Source organism: Mandrillus leucophaeus, unplaced genomic scaffold (genome assembly GCF_000951045.1).
Source record: "Mandrillus leucophaeus isolate KB7577 unplaced genomic scaffold, Mleu.le_1.0 Scaffold97, whole genome shotgun sequence".
Lineage (NCBI taxonomy): Eukaryota > Metazoa > Chordata > Mammalia > Primates > Cercopithecidae > Mandrillus > Mandrillus leucophaeus.
The window spans coordinates 2,028,541-2,044,743 of record NW_012110585.1 but is presented as its reverse complement, the minus strand read 5'-3'; the positions used below and the strand labels follow the sequence as shown (position 1 = coordinate 2,044,743).

The 16,203-nt window shown below is 34.7% G+C and overlaps 1 protein-coding gene across 2 annotated transcripts in view; it reads right to left on the bottom strand.

Moving 5' to 3' along the window:
* Nucleotides 1-16,203, bottom strand: part of TNKS (tankyrase, TRF1-interacting ankyrin-related ADP-ribose polymerase) — a 236,701-nt gene that overhangs the window by 93,043 nt on the left and 127,455 nt on the right. For both annotated transcript variants that reach the window (XM_011970733.1, XM_011970734.1), the window contains exons 4-5: nucleotides 14,757-14,793; nucleotides 13,935-14,010 (exon numbers count right to left, since the gene is read on the bottom strand). In XM_011970733.1, coding sequence (XP_011826123.1) covers nucleotides 13,935-14,010; nucleotides 14,757-14,793 — 113 coding nt within the window. The remainder of the gene's footprint in view (nucleotides 1-13,934; nucleotides 14,011-14,756; nucleotides 14,794-16,203) is intronic.

Sequence of the window (16,203 nt, the reverse complement as noted above, 5' to 3'; positions counted from 1 at the left end):
TCAAGCAATTCTCCTGCCTCAGCCTCCCAAGTAGCTGGGACTACAGGCACCTACCACCACACCACGCTAATTTTTGTATTTTTAGTAGAGGCAGAGTTTCACCATGTTGGTCAGGCTAGTCATGAACACCTGACCTCAAGTGATCCACCTGCCTTGGCCTCCCAAAGTGCTGGGATTATAGGCAAGAGCCACCACACTGGGCCTTGACAATACTTTTTGAAAGAAAAAAGACTGGTCCTGAAAACCACTTGCCACAATCTCTCACTCTTACACATGTGCCAAAACAATAGTTATTTACTTATGTTTCTGTTTCCTAATTCACTGTGAGTTCACTGAGAAAAGAGAATTTTAAAGGCTTAGCAAAGTACCTTACATATAGTAGGGTATTTAAAAAAAAATAATGAATGAGAGTTATTGTCAGCTTTTGATTTATATTGCTAAAGGTCAAGAGAGGACAAGGATAATCTAACATGGTGAATTTAAATTTGTGTGACAGATCTACACTGACACTTCAATATAAGCATGTGTGATGTTCGACGCATTTCCTAAGAAAGAATAAAATCACAACGGTGAAGCTATAAGTCCTCAGAGAGCGCTCTAAACTGTGACGTATAGTATATTTTGTTTTTCTTTGAGATGAAGATCCAGTTTGACCTAGACTAACTCCTTTGGGGCTTTCTAGATTACCATGACCAACTTGTCCTGGTTTGCCCAGTACATTCCTGATCCTAGGCAACCCACTGATCACAGCAAACAAAGACGGTTGGTCACCCTACCTTAGCCAGGCAATGTAAATCAGTTTCTTCGTTTCTGGATCTGTCCTGAATGAGAAAATTGTGTGTGCATGTGCATACGCTATCAGGTGACATATTGTACTCTACTTTTAGTAGTAAGATTGCTCAATGTACCGTCAGTTTTGTAAGCAGTTTTGTAAGTACTACCTCTCTGAACTCATGTGTTCCACATATCATCTTTATAATTTTTTTTAACTTCCTGCATCTTCCTGTGTCCAGGTTTGGCTTCAAAAATAAAGTATTGTATACGTATTTTCTCAGTTTAACCAGTCTCAATATCAGTTACTTTACATTCATTCACCATTCTCCCCTCAATAGCTCCTTTTTAAATTATAAAATTAATACATTCCCTCTAAAAATTCAAAAAGTAGAGAAAATACTACAATATAAATGTTTCCATTTTTCCCTCCAGCCAAACAAGCCCCCTTCCCAAATGTAATCACTATTTACAGTGGCACAATGGTCATTTCAGATATTTTTTCCATGTATATGAACATGTATTTGTTTCTCCTCTGAGTTCTTTTTGTTGCTGTTTTTTTTCCCCACACAAATAGGATTGTTATTATGTTCTTCTATGATTAGCTTCTTTCTCTATTAATATTAGTACATATCTGTCTTATTCTTTGCCATAGCTGTACAGTATTTCCATTGTGTGGCTGTACCATAATTATTTAGTAATGTTCTACTTTTGCTCTGTCTTATCAAAACATATTTCATTTGAATCCATCATTTGGTTAAGATCAATCAGTTTCCTTTCTAAAAATAAAACATTACGTTAGCCATTAAAATGAAATTCTTAGGAAAACACAAACACATAATTAGCTTTATTAAATTTCTATCAGGCAAAAGAGATATGATTAATCTGCTAAGAAACTAAGAAGCAAAGAGCTTAGTAGCTCTTTGAGACAGTGATATTTCGATGAGAACCCTAAACAAATTAACAGCTAGAGAATCGATATAGGTATGAGTCCATGGAAATAAGTCTATTTCATTGCTGATGACTGTCTTTTAAAGGGATTTTTAAGTAGTACCATAATGAAGATCAGGCAGTCTTATTGAGGTTACTTAACTTTTGGAATACTAGAATGATAATTTAAAAGAGAAACCTTGTGGAAAATAAATATTAACAAGGTGAGATGAAAGAAAAAAAGCTATTTTATTTACTTCTTTATCAAAAAGTATGATGCCTCTGATTTGTCTCTTCTGCAGATGACATGACTAGATTCTCTAATAGTCGTATGTTTTCTCTCCCATCATGAGTCTTTCTCTCCGGTCCTGGACCTCTTGGTCAGTGGTTCTTTCAAGCATGGTTCTTAGAGCTAAACACATCTAACCACAGATATAGTGTCATCACAGTGGACCATGGCGTGATACTACTCCTAAAACCTAAGGCTGTTTAACATATTAATATGTCTTTAATTCACGGTCTTTGTAATGGGGGAGATGGGTGACAACAGTGCTGACTTCCTCACAAAGTTGTCTTCCAGTTAAAATGATATAGAACCTTTACAGCAACATGGATGCAGCTGGAGGCCATTATCCTAAGTGAACTAATGCAGGAACAGCAAACCAAACACCACAGGTTCTCACCTATAAGAGGCAGCTAAACAGTGAATACACATGGACACAAAGATGGGAAAACAGGCACTGGGGACTGCTTGAGCGGGGAGTTGGCCGGATGGCTACCCATTGGGTATTATGCTCACTACCTTGGTGATGCGATCATTCGTAAACCAAGCCTCACCAACACACAGTTTACCCAAGTAACAAACCTGTAAATGTACCCACTCCTGAATGTAAAACAGAAGTAGGGGGAAAAAAAGAATCGGAGGAAGGGACAGGAGGAACAAGATAGAAAAAAAAGACATGTAGGATGCAACCAAACTTTTATATTTGAGATGCTGTAAAATGAACAACAATAATTCATTAGTTGGAGGGTGGCTCTCTCTATATCAAATAGTTAAACTATTTTGACATTCATAAAAGATCTTCAATCTATAGTGAGTCTAAGCCAGTGTCCAGTGCAAGATGTAGAAAACAGAAAACATAAGCAATGACTAAATAAAATGACATAGAAGATACAAAAAATTTTAAATACAAATATTTTATTAAAAATAACAGGTAACATTTGGGCATTTTCTATATCCTAAACACTTTTCTAAGTGCATTATATGTATTAGCTTGTTTATACAGCAACTACCTTAGCTAGAAACTACTATTACTTCCATACAACAAATGAGGGAACTAAGGAACAGGGGGGATTAACATGGCAAATTAAAAGCAGAGTCAGGAGTCAATTCCAGGCAGTCTGACTTAGAAACTCTCACTCTGCCTTGCTAATTATCCTTGGTGCGGGGGCTCAAGTTCTAGATAGGATGTTCAGAAATGGACTAATATAGCTGAGGGGCAAGAGTTACTCTTGGCAGACAGGGATCTCCTTGGTTCTGACAACTTGAGCATTCTGATCCATAGGTCAGTACACATTAAACCCTATCAATAATGACAGTGTGACTGTTCCATTGGATGAGCGCCCCAGAAATGTGGAACTCCGTCATAACAGAAGCTGCCTAAAAATAGTTAAATATAGCAGGACAAGGAAGAATAACAATATTAAAATTGGAGAGAATAATTGATTCTGCCTCCTTCCCAGTGCAGGATTTTTCTAGATATCGCTAACAGAGAGTCACTTGGTCTCTTCTTGAACTAACTCCCCTGCCCCAGTTACTTCAACTGCTTATTAATTTTCTGACTACCTTCTTGGTCACGCTCTGGTTGGTCAATATCCCTTCTTAAAATGTGACACCCTAAATTGAGCACTAAATCCAAAAATGGTCTGATCTAAACAAGCGAGCTCTCTCTCTCTTAAGCAGAACCTGTCACAGCTATCATAGCGAAGGTTCTAACACTGCATTGGGAGGCTGAACTAACTGACATTAAGTCCTCATCCAAATAAGATGCTATGAATCCTAGATAGATTACATGAGCAGAGATAAAATAACAATTGATACTTCATAGCCTCAGAAAGGATATTCTTCCAAAGTAACAGATGTACTCATGTTTAGGAAGGCATTTTAAAAGCTACAGAATTTATGAAATATAAAACAAAGTTTCTGTAATTCAAGTTGCCATAAATAGTAAAAATTTATTATTTAGTTAGTTAGTCATTTACTTATATTTATTCCCAGGTTCAAATGATTCTCCTGCCTCAGCCTCCTGTGTAGCTAGGATTACAGGTGCCTGCCACCACGCCCAATTTTTACATTTTTAGTAGAGACGGGGTTTCACCATGTTGGCCAGGCTGGTCTCGAACTCGTGAACTCAAATGATCCACCCACCTCGGCCTCCCAAAGTGCTGGGATTACAGGCGTGAGCCACCAAGCTTGGCCAAAAATTTATTTTTAAAGTGAGAATATAAAGACTATCTTTACTTTAAATGTATTAGGAAGAGAAAGAGAAGGGAAGGGAGAAGAGCAGATAAAATTGAACAGGAAATCCACAGGGTAATCTTTGTGAGGATAAAGCTCTGAATGCCAGCTTTATTCAATTTTAACATAACATTATCATTGTGGAATCTTCAAGGGGATTTTTCAGCGGCCAGCAATTTGTGTTTCTCTTTTCCAGCCTCAGAATCAGCAGAATTAAAATGTGTGGTGAAAATGAGTTTCTAGCATGCTCTCACAAGATTTGTGTGAACAAAAATGCTTAGTACTCTCCAAGTGTAACATTAGGTTTTCATCATCTAATGAGAAATAGCTGGTAGATTTTATGAAAAGAAAAAAATTCAAGGTTTCTCGGTCTGATAGTAACGTGTTGTTTTATACTTCATGAAAGGAGAAAAGTTTTCACACTACCCAAACTGCATATAAATTCCTTTTTGTAACTAATATTTGCAGTCTTATGTTTTCATATCTAAGCATCAAAGATTCCAAGTAATGGACAACAGATAGAGCTTTTCTTGAAAGAAGAAACCACTTGCACTGATCGGCATTTAATAAATTACACAGGAGGGAATCAGTCCACCTTAGACCATTAGTCATTTTAACTGCAAACTGGGAAAGTGACAAATTCCTTCAGCTGATTTTAATGTGGCTAAGAGCTCTAGGATTCTGCAGATATGCCGTCACCTGAAAGTTTCTTAAGTGATAAAGTCCTTGTTGTTTCTGCATTTGTATAATGAATGCGGCAGCCAAAAACAGCCAGGAGCAGAGACCTCTAGTTCAGTTCCCTGCCCACAGCCTTCTCTCCCAATTGTAATGGGTATTGAACACTCTCTGAAAGTAGGAGATAATTTTATGGGGCATTTTTGTAATATTCAAGAGTAGGGTATTATCATGTTACTATTAACAAATTAAAGCATTTTTATTTATAAAATCAAAATATATAACATTTTATATTTAGAATTGATCTATTTCCAAATTTACTAGTTTAGTTATCCAAATATGCATTTCAAGTGATTATGCATAGTATTTACAGTGCTTTTTTAAAGCTTTACTATTGATGGCATTCTTAGTAGAGAATAGAGAAAAACTAAGTTAGTCACTGAAAACATTCTTCTAAAAGGCAGAATAATATGAAGATTTTTGATACTTCTAGAAATTTGTTTTCATAATATAATCCTAATTTAACTGAATGAGATGAGTGAATGGATTAATATGCATATGTGTGAGACAGAGAAGCAAGCTCGAGTGATAATCTCTTTAATAAAAGGAAAAAAAGGCAGTGATAAAGAAAAAATAACCAGGTATTGACTGAATGCTTAGTATTCCCCTAAAATTTATGTTGAAGCCCCAACCCCCAATATGATAGCATTTGGAGACAGGGTCTTTGTGAGGTAATATGATTTAGATGAGGTCATAAGGGTGGGAACCTCATGATGAGATTAGTGCCCTTCTAAGTACAGACATGAAAAAATTTGCTGGGCCGGGCACAGTGGTTCACGGCTATAATCCCAGTACTTTGGGAGGCCAAGGCGGGTGGATCACGAGGTCAGGACTTCAAGACCAGCCTGACCAACATAGTGAAACCCCGTCTCTACTAAAAATACAAAAAATTAGCCAGGTGTAGGGGCAGGCACCTGTAATCTCAGCTACTCAGGAAGTTGAGGCAGGAGAACTGCTAGAACCCAGGAGGCAGAGGTTGCAGTGAGCCGAGATCGCACCACTGCACTCCAGCCTGGGTGACAGTGCAAGACTCTGTCTCAAAAGAAAAAAAGAAAAAACCTGCTCACCAGAAACTGACCATCTGACCATGATTTGGACTTCCCAGCCTCTAGAACTGTGAGAAATAAATTTCTGTTGTTTAAGCTACCTTGTCAATGTCAATGGTATAGCAATCCTAGCTAAGACACTAAAAATGGTCTACGATGAATTAAGAAATAGTTTACATTGGTTTTATATTGTGGCCAAACAACTGTTTTAATAATGACAATTCAAAGTTACAGATAATTTCAGAATTCTTAAATCCATAATTAACTTATCACTTTCTTTTAGCCATTTTTCATCAGGCTGGAAGAATTTCCTGAAATCAGACTTCTGTTTGTACCTAAACAAGCTTTTTTTTACACAATATAGTCTTTTACTTAAATAACTTTTTGTAGAATACTCTACTTCCAGGTATTAACTGAACACTCTGTTCAATCCAAAGGGTACTCAAAATCATAATCATTACAGAGATTTTTAAAATATCTTTATCATGTAATATTTAATCCATAAAAACATTTAAGTTATAAAGCATAATATTAAAACACCATCCAGCACCCATTCGAGAACTGGGACATCGGCAATACCACAGAAGCTATCCCGTGTGTTTCTTCCTGCTCTTTTTCCTTTGCCACTCTGTGACATGGGTGTTTTTCCAGCTACTGCTGTAGTTGTAATCCACTCTACTAATGTGAAGTTTGGTTTACTTGTAAAGGCAGAAAGAACACTTTAAACTTCGATTCTAAGAATTTTAAAAACAGATGCTGAGGTGTTATATTTGTAATCTGGCTTCTAAATAAAATTTTAATAATGACTCACACTCATGGCTAAAGGATTTAGTACCAACTCCCTCTGGTCCCTTGAGCAGTCTAAAGTGGAAAACAGCAGGAAACTCGTGCTTCGGGATATGAGGGCAGGACAATTCGAAGCAAGGACGGTGGCTAAATAGAGGTAAATAGACAACTAAGTTTTATCATTTTGCTGCTTTTTAGCACTGTGGTTGGTCCCCTTCTACTAAAAATTCATTTCTCCAACGGAGAAAACAGTGCAGTTGGCATTGGTACTAATTACCCTTACCAGTAGAAATGTCATGCTTGACAAAATAGAGATTGTTTTAGTAGAAGCAATTCCCGAATGAAAAATAAAAAAGACATTTTCAAGTCCTTATTGGTACAAAATGAATATACATAAGCATAAAGATTTTATACAATACATCCCAACATAAGTATGCAAGCAAACTTGCTCTAAGGGATTTCAGCACTACAGTAAGATATGCATTGCTCAGCAAGATGTACTCCGAAGAAGTGATTTGATTAGATATATAATTAAACCTAAAGTATTTGAAGAGTTCCCCAATGCAGACTTACTGCATTTTGACCTTCTTGTAATCCCAAGTAGCATCTCAACTAGGATCCATAAAAGTTAGAAATTTAAAACTGGTATGACCTTTTATCTACCAAGATTTGGCAAGAATGGAGGATGATAAAGGTCACTATAGGCCAGAGAGAGCCAGATATGTACGCTCAGGTAATGCTAACACTTTCTTTCTTAAAGGGGAAGAGGGCTCGACATAAACTTTATTGCAGATACCATGAGTGTTCTATCCAGTGTGAGGATATACAGTCTCTTATGAAATTCAATTCTGCATTATGGGTAATTGCTACTAATTCTGCTGAAAAATAAGTAACAAAATATGTAATAATCTTGAAATGTCAGAGTCAAAAGGTACTTTAGAGCTCAATGGCCCAAATTCTTCATTTTTTTAGGCTACAAAAATTGAGAACTCAGAGATATGATAAAACTTGCCATGTACACATAGCTAATAACAGCTGAAACTTAAAATCTCGTCTTCTAGCTTCAAGTTCCTGCTTTTTCCCACAATACCATGACCCCAAAAGATGCACATAAAATTATGTTTTTGCATTCCTAGGGGGAAAATACTTAAATTGTAACATATAAATTCAAAAGAACTGAATATATCTAAAGATGTAAATATATTTGGGAAGATATTTTAAAATCCTCACTTATTCTTCCAAGTAACTATGAAAGAATCATTTTCAGTAATCAAGCTGAAAAAAAGATGGAATCTTTCTTGCCCAATAGATAATAAGCACTGAGTTATGTTTTCTTTTAGTCAGGTATTTCAGTCAAGTATCACTACATAACAAACCACCCCAACAGCGGGGAATTACCTGGGCAGGTCTTCCGCTCTATGTGGTATGAGCTACGGTGCTAGGATGGCTGATGTCACCCTAAGGATGGATCGGGAACTCAGATGGGGTTAAATTGTCTGGGACGTGTGGATAGTTAGAATCATTAAGAAGCTTCCATATGAACTCAGGTGGGTCTGTTGGCTAGGAGCCTTAGTTCTTCACGTGGACCTCGTCACATGGCTGCTTGGGCTGCCTCATGGTATGGCAGCTGGGTTCCAAGAAGAAGAATTACCAAAAAAGAGACGAGCAGCTGCCAGGCCAACTCAGGGGCTTGTCCTGAAAAGGACAGAGTATCACTTGTGCCTTATTTTATTCAAAGCAGTCCCAGGCTAAGCTCAGAGTCAATGTGGCAGGGGGCTAGATGAGGGCATGAATAATAAAAGGGATGGTTTATTGAGGCATCTCCAAAGTACAACCTACCACATAAAGATTGTTAAAATCCTGGCCAAACACAGTATTTGGAAAAAAGTGTTTTTCCACTTTTTTCCGAGATGGGGGTACTGACCAAGAATAATGAGACGGAGGTACTGACCAAGTACCCCCGTCAGGTACTTGGGGGGTACTGACCAAGAATAATGAGAAGGGAGACGGGGGTACTGATGGGGGTACTGCCCAAGAATAATGAGAAACTCTACAACTCTAAAACTTAAATGTAGATACAAATAATTACACTAATCCTCCATCTTTCTAGTTCTTCACTGGATGGGCTTTATGGAATTCCATATATGGCATTATTTTCAGCCAGATATTAATTTTTAATCAATATATGTTTAAAAATGGGCATATATCTCCATAATGTATTTCTGAATTTATAAGCTGCTAATTTAAACAAATTTATTTATTAAATGTGACACTGGGTGAAGAGAGGGGAAGGCCAAGCTCCAACTGAATTAATTCAATTATATGCTTTATAGATTACCAGGCAACCTATAGGTTATTTTATCCAAAGCCAGCTAAGACAGAGCTTGGATAGATAATAAAGACATTTAAGGGGAGAGAATGGGAACACTGGAGTACTTAAAAATATGTAAGTATCCATTCTAGATATATTTGAAAGTTTCAAAAAAATTATCAAAGGAGTAGGAATCTAATTTACTGAAGGGTACTGTGTGCACTGTACTAGGTACACTGACCACATTATTTCACTTAATCCTCTCAAATGCCTCGTGGAATGGGTATGGTTATTTCCATTTGTGCGTAAGTAAATTAAAAACCCTAGAGTCATTGACACACACTTGGAAAGCAGAATAGAACCCAATCCCTTTGACCTTACAGTCTATTTGCCCTATCACAATTTTTCTATGGTGTCTTCAAGGTACAGCACTAAATTCACTAAATTCTACTTTATTTCTGATTGATTTCCTTTTGGAAGCAGTTTTCAAACACTTTACTTTTCTCTGTTTCCAGTCTTCTTCATTATTAACTATTTGGAAGCAAATATTTACAGAAAGTTGACATTTAAAGAAATCCTTAAGTTTTCTGAATTAAAATCATGTTCCTCCAATTACCTGTTCATCTAAATTTGTGGTTTCTTACAGAAGGGTATACTAAACACTAAAGCCTTAAAAATAAAAGAGCCAGGAAAGAACATTCTCACCTTAAATCAGCACTTTATAACTGTATCACAGCAAAAGGAATATTGTATCATTTTAGTGCATTAGCTTCAATGTCTTCCATAATGTCTTAATCATTCTACCAATGTCTAAGCTCCTTGTTAACCAGTACCATCAACCATAGGGTTATCTCCCATGGCACTAAGCACAGTCACCTACACATGGTAGGTATTAAGTGTTGGTGGACAGACGGAAACCTGAAATACTCAAAATTACGTTGGAGATGTTATTTTAAAAGCACCTATCAAATATTAGTTACTTTCAATTATTTGGTGACATATAATAATAGCAATGGTAGGCAGAGTAGATATATTCAAAGATATATTATTTCCATTTGGGAATATGCGCAGTCATCCCTAACCCTTGCCTATTGCCTGGTAAGATGAGGAATGAATAAATTTAGGACATTCATTTCGGAAGGGAATAAAGACAGTTAGAAAAGGAACACAGAAGGAACACAGAAAGGAACCACAAAGAACTCTCAGAAGAGTTGACTGTTGGATTAATTTTATTCAAATATTTATTTTCATTTATTATAAAAGGTATATTTATGAAAATTAACACTGGAAAATAAGAGAATATTACCACCTTAAATTTAGATAGCAAACAAGGCCAGAACATGGGATAATAGCTAATAAAACATCTGATACTGATATAAAACACTGTAAAGGGAGATTAAAGGTCAAAAAAATCCAAGTTTGAAAATATAGGAATAAAGAATTCTAGAAAGGGAACAACCTATCTTAAGGTTCTGGTTCACCTAATGGCAATAATGAATTGTGGACTGTCATGACTAATCATACTGGGCGGAAGGTAGAAGATGACTAAATAATATCAATGTCCATATGTTTCTAAAAGTGGCCATCATTATAACATGTATATAATTGTATACAAGTATCATTTTAGAGCAACAACAAAAGGTAGCATTTTAGAACCAAAAAAATTTCTGCCTTTTTTTAGGGGGAAAAAAAAAAGTCAATAAAATTTCTAGTGTAGCCAAGAAGCAATTTTGATTTATGTGTAAAATAAAAGCATAGTAACGATATAAACTGTATAAAACCTTATTGACGTTTTATAATTTTTGGAATTCTAAAGGTTAGGAAAACAATTGTCTTTGGGAAATAAAATATTAACTTCTCACATATTACCTAATTAGATAATCATCAAGTCACAGCATAGCATTAAGAGTACTTAAAATTTACACTCTCATTGTATAATCCCACATATTACATCAAAAAAAAACCTAAAGTCTCAAACCCCCACATATCTCTAGGCAAATTCCCCACCTACTAACCACTGTATAAGAGACATTTCTTTTCCAAAAACACTTCAAAATTAACATTTTCATGGGCTTTTTAAATTTACAAACCAGGAACTGTAGTAAAAACTAAGACAGAAAAGGGCTCAGTCAAGCAATAATACAGTAATTTAGGAAACTTCTAAAAAAGGATTTGGTTCTACACTGTGTTCTAAAATGAAATTCAGGAAATAAACTTTATATGCCTGACTTACTCTATGTGAAAAGGTACCTTTAGCCTCTCATTAATATACAACCTGACTTTCTAATTCTAAATAAACACATGTAAATGTTCTAAAAAAGGACTACATATCTACTAAGACAGATACTTGTAATTTTAGCAGCTAGATTTGCCTACCTGTTTTCTTGATAACAACAGGAAGAAGATAAAACAAATTGGAATAACTAAGGGATCTTGTCCCAATCTCCACTAGCACCCAGAACATTTAATACCTTGTGGCTTTACTACAACTGGTACATTTAATAAGAATTACTCTGTGCCATAAATGAGAATAATATCTAAACAGGAATTATTCAATTCAAATCACACAGATGAGCAATTGTTAATTATTTCTTATACGCACAGCACTAAAACCATAAAATAAATGCTTAATTTTCTTTTTCTATCTAATTTAATTTGAAAAAAATGAAAATCTAAAAAAGTATAAGAGTACATTTTGGAACATTATTGCATTATTTATATTTTAGGAATCCTTTGGTACAATAATAATGCTTGAGGTATGTTCTTAAAAATATTCTACACATTATAAAATATACAGTTCTCCCTCATGTTATCAGTACCCAAAAAGAAATTAATAGAATAATATTAATAATAACAAAAAACATAAAATCTCACATTCACATACTTCTGATTTAATTTTCTAAATGGCAAAGGGTAGATGTTTTTCTCACTCAGAGGATAAAATTATGTTTATCAAGGAACAACAGAATTGTATTCTAAGCTTCTGCTACACGCAAAGTGCCAGCCTTGGTCCTGGTAAAATACACAAGGAGAGCTAATAGAGGAGTAAGAGAAAAAGATATTTATGAACTTTAAGGAACTCTGAATGCCACAGAATCATATAGAAAAGGAACCACAGGAATTTGGATGAGGAATACATTGGTTGTAGTTAAAGGAAGTATATTCTCCTTTAAAGAAAAGGAAAAATAAATGAGTTCTATACACTCGTGTAGGAGATAAAGCAGGGAGAAGAGATAATTTGTTAAAGTATCAGGGATCATGTTCCTTAATTATTATGATTTACTGTAGGAATGTGGCTGTCAAAGTAGAACGGTAAGGAAGGGAGAACGAAGCCGTGACAGAAATCAGCTTCTGCTGTAGTACTCTCACATAAATTCTGTAGTATTGAAACGGTTATAGAAAACTGACGTAGGCCGGGCGAAACAAGCTCTGTCTCAAAAACAGCTGCATTTAACCACAGATAAGAAGGCCCTTTTCTACACAGTGATAGAAATCACTTTATCTACCTGGAGAATCCAAATAAAATCTGGAGTTTAAAGTGCACACAAGAGTGTTAAATTCCCTAAAGCAACTTCAAAACTGAAGGAAAAATGAACAGTTACCATTTTAAAACACTTCCCAAGAGTAAGTAACAGTGCTGAGTAAATCTTTGCTAGTTTATAGCTTGATATGTGTAATTTAACCTTCTATGAAAGTAGAAGTCTCTCCCCAAATTACCCAGAGAAACAAAATACTCACTGGGACATATAACAATATATGAGCTATCTACAAAAACAAATTAACATAAATTATATTCTGAGGGACTCGATTCCTTGCCACTATTTTTGGATTTTATTAAAATAGAGAAAAAGTGGGGAAGCATGCAAAAATTTGATCTGCAAAATTATCACTCACAGAAAAGTAATTTTTTAAAAGCAAAATAGTTCATTATTTCTAAGGCGTACCATCCATCCTGATATTTGCCATAACATTTTCACTGTAGATAATTTTAAAAGGATTCATTCTTTAAATATCAGACATATAATTTTCCTCAATATATGTAATGCGTCTTTAAAAATATTTTAGGTTTTTAGTTAACATTAAAAAATTAACTCTCATTAAAAAAAACCAACTTTATGGTATAGAGTGCATTGGTTTTCAAAGTCTAATCACTGCAAAACTTTACAATTACTAAAGCCATAACGGATTACATTTCAGTCTATCTTCAGCAAGAATACAAAGTAGGTAATGAAGCTGCCAGCTGTATGTTTTATATATTACCTTGCATTTATGGCAACTGTATATTAATATAGAATATTCCTCTCTGTTTTAATCTATTTTCTTTCAATATTCCACAATTAAAACTTAGCCAATACAAATAATAATAAAAGAGCAGAGCTGTATAGATGTAAAAAAAATCATTAACAGCAATTTCTCAGCTTTAATGGAAAAAGTGTTGGTATCTAGCAAACAAATCTTCTTCTGCCAAATAAGAAATCAAAAACACAAATGTCTTAACAAAGATGGGTAAACAGGACACACATATTTCCAGTTTCCATTATCATACCCAGAAAAGAGCATATGCTGTAATTTTAATCACCGACAAAGCTGCAGTTTCATGTAACAAATAACTTGCAGTGTCTGACATTTAAGAGAAAAGGCTTACTTAAGATGCATGCTTCACCAGTTCTATGAATGTGTCACAACTGCCAATAACAGATATAGCAGCATTTCATTTACAGTGAAAAGATGCTAGTTAAAATAAAGCCATGTAGGTATACACGCTTATATATATACGCCACTTTCACAAAATTTTGTTGCAAGGCAATTAAAGAGGATTGTATTTAAAATAACTTACCTTTCGCCCATCACTTGCATGGCAATTCACATTTAGAGGAGTCAGTAAAGCCATTAGTTTTTCTTCATTACCACTCCTATAAAAAGGTAGTAAGTCAATTCCTATAAAATTACAAAGCTTCTTATGAATATTTATGCATAATTTTTTCACATGAGAGTAAAATATGGGTTTGCTTTGATTTCTTTTACATAGATCACAAGAAATCTCTTTTGCAATATTCAGTTCAATTACTACATTTCTAATTAATATCTGTTAATTACTCTATAGTGGTATATCTTAAATAATGTAGTTTTCTACATTTTTGTTTTATTTATCTACATAAAGTCATCTTCTTAATTACAAACAAACTTTATTCTGATAAATGGACTAAAACATTGGAGTTAAAAAATACATACAAAATGCTGTAAAGAGCTAATCAATTAAATTATAAACGACCAAGAACAACAACAAAAAAATAGATGAGGATTTTAACATTTACTTTTTGCTCTTCATTCAAGCTTTACTAGAAAAATCTTCAGAAGAAAATGAAGATACAGGTATTTAAATACTCCAAGAATATCATTGGAAAAGCTGGGCAACTAAGGTTTGCAGGTACCTTAAGAAATGTTCCAAATAAAATTAATCTTATAATCATCACCATATGAAAAGATTTTATTATATATACTAATCATGCAAAATAAAGTATATAAAGATTTAGTATCTGCATAACTGCATAAAATCCAAGCAAGACAATAACGTTATATTTTTTATAGTCCTCCACCTGCCCTCCTCCTTCTCTTCCTTAATGCATTATACACACTTAAAATGAATGGAATCACTTACCTAGCAGCTTCTAGGAGTTCGTCTTTCTTGTATTCACCTAGATGATTGCAAAATATCATGCTGTTAGCATTTGGCAGAAGACAGATTAAGAAATGCAGTAGGCAGCAAATAGAGAATTAAATAGAGAAGAACAGAAAAAGAGAGTCCACACCCCGCTGGGTGATGGAGCCGTGACGTTAGCCAGCTTGTGAAGGCAGCATCACCAGTGCCTTGGAGACGGGCAGCAAATTGACGCAGCTTCTTGTCCAATCCTCAGATGAAATAGCTTTCTTCAGACAACCAATGAATGCTAAATCTCGTGTCCAGAAACACATTCCCTCTGATAAGAGCATGCCAGCTGAAGACAATGTCCCCTCCCCCCTTTTCTATTCAGGCTGTCACAGTATACTTGTGAAGCATAATACATTTTGAGACAAAAGCAAAAGAATGTGGCTCTTTAAAGGTACAAATTACTAGTCTTCTCAAAACTGAAGTTTTATTGGTAATGACACGGAAAGTTAAAAAAAAACATTAATTACTATTGTTGAGCTTTATAGCAGTAGAAAATGCAAATATCAGAACCATGTAGCCTTTGACTCGATAGGGAAGGTCTGTAGACTAGAAATACGTGAACTACGTACCAAATGCCATGAACCTCTTGGAGGCAGCGCTCCAAAAACCAAAACAGTGAATACATTTTGAAACGACAATAATATCCTAACATGCTGTAATCTTAACACTTCATATAAATTCAATACCAATTTGAACACATAATAAATCTTAAAAATATTTTTTAAAAGGAGGTTGGGGTCTTCGAGAATGAGCAGATATCTAACTACTGCGACATGGGTAATTTTTCCCCATTCTGTTTTATCCCAATGGATTTTTAAAATATATCAAATGATGAAAATAGAAATATAATTAAAAATCATCCATAATAAATTTCTTAGGGTATTCAAGATCTAACAAATTTTTTTTGCAAGCTCAATTGAAGGACAAAGAATGTTAATAATACAGCGTTTGTTCCTTCAATAAATAAAAAGAACAGCCAGGACTATGATTCAGCTATAATACACTTACTTAGTTTGTTACATCACTAAAGAAATAATTATAAAAAGTATCTTAGCAAATAATTATATGAAAGCAAATACTAAGTGCACATAGAATAAAACGTCAGACTAAATGAAAATGTTATTCTATTACAAAATAAGATTAAGTAACTTTTAAAAAATCTTATGTGTAAGTACGGACTTTGCATTTTGTTTGTTTTGCTTAAGAATGCAGAATATTGATGCAAATATTACAAAGACACCTCAAGGCTACCAAGTATATACTTAAATGCTACAACCCATTATTAGCAAATATTCTTTAGCTTTAACTTTGTCTTGCCTCCTGGATTAAGACTAGGTTAAAATCTGGAAACTATAACCAGGTATTTTCAAAGTAAAAAGTTGTTAAATACCTATTT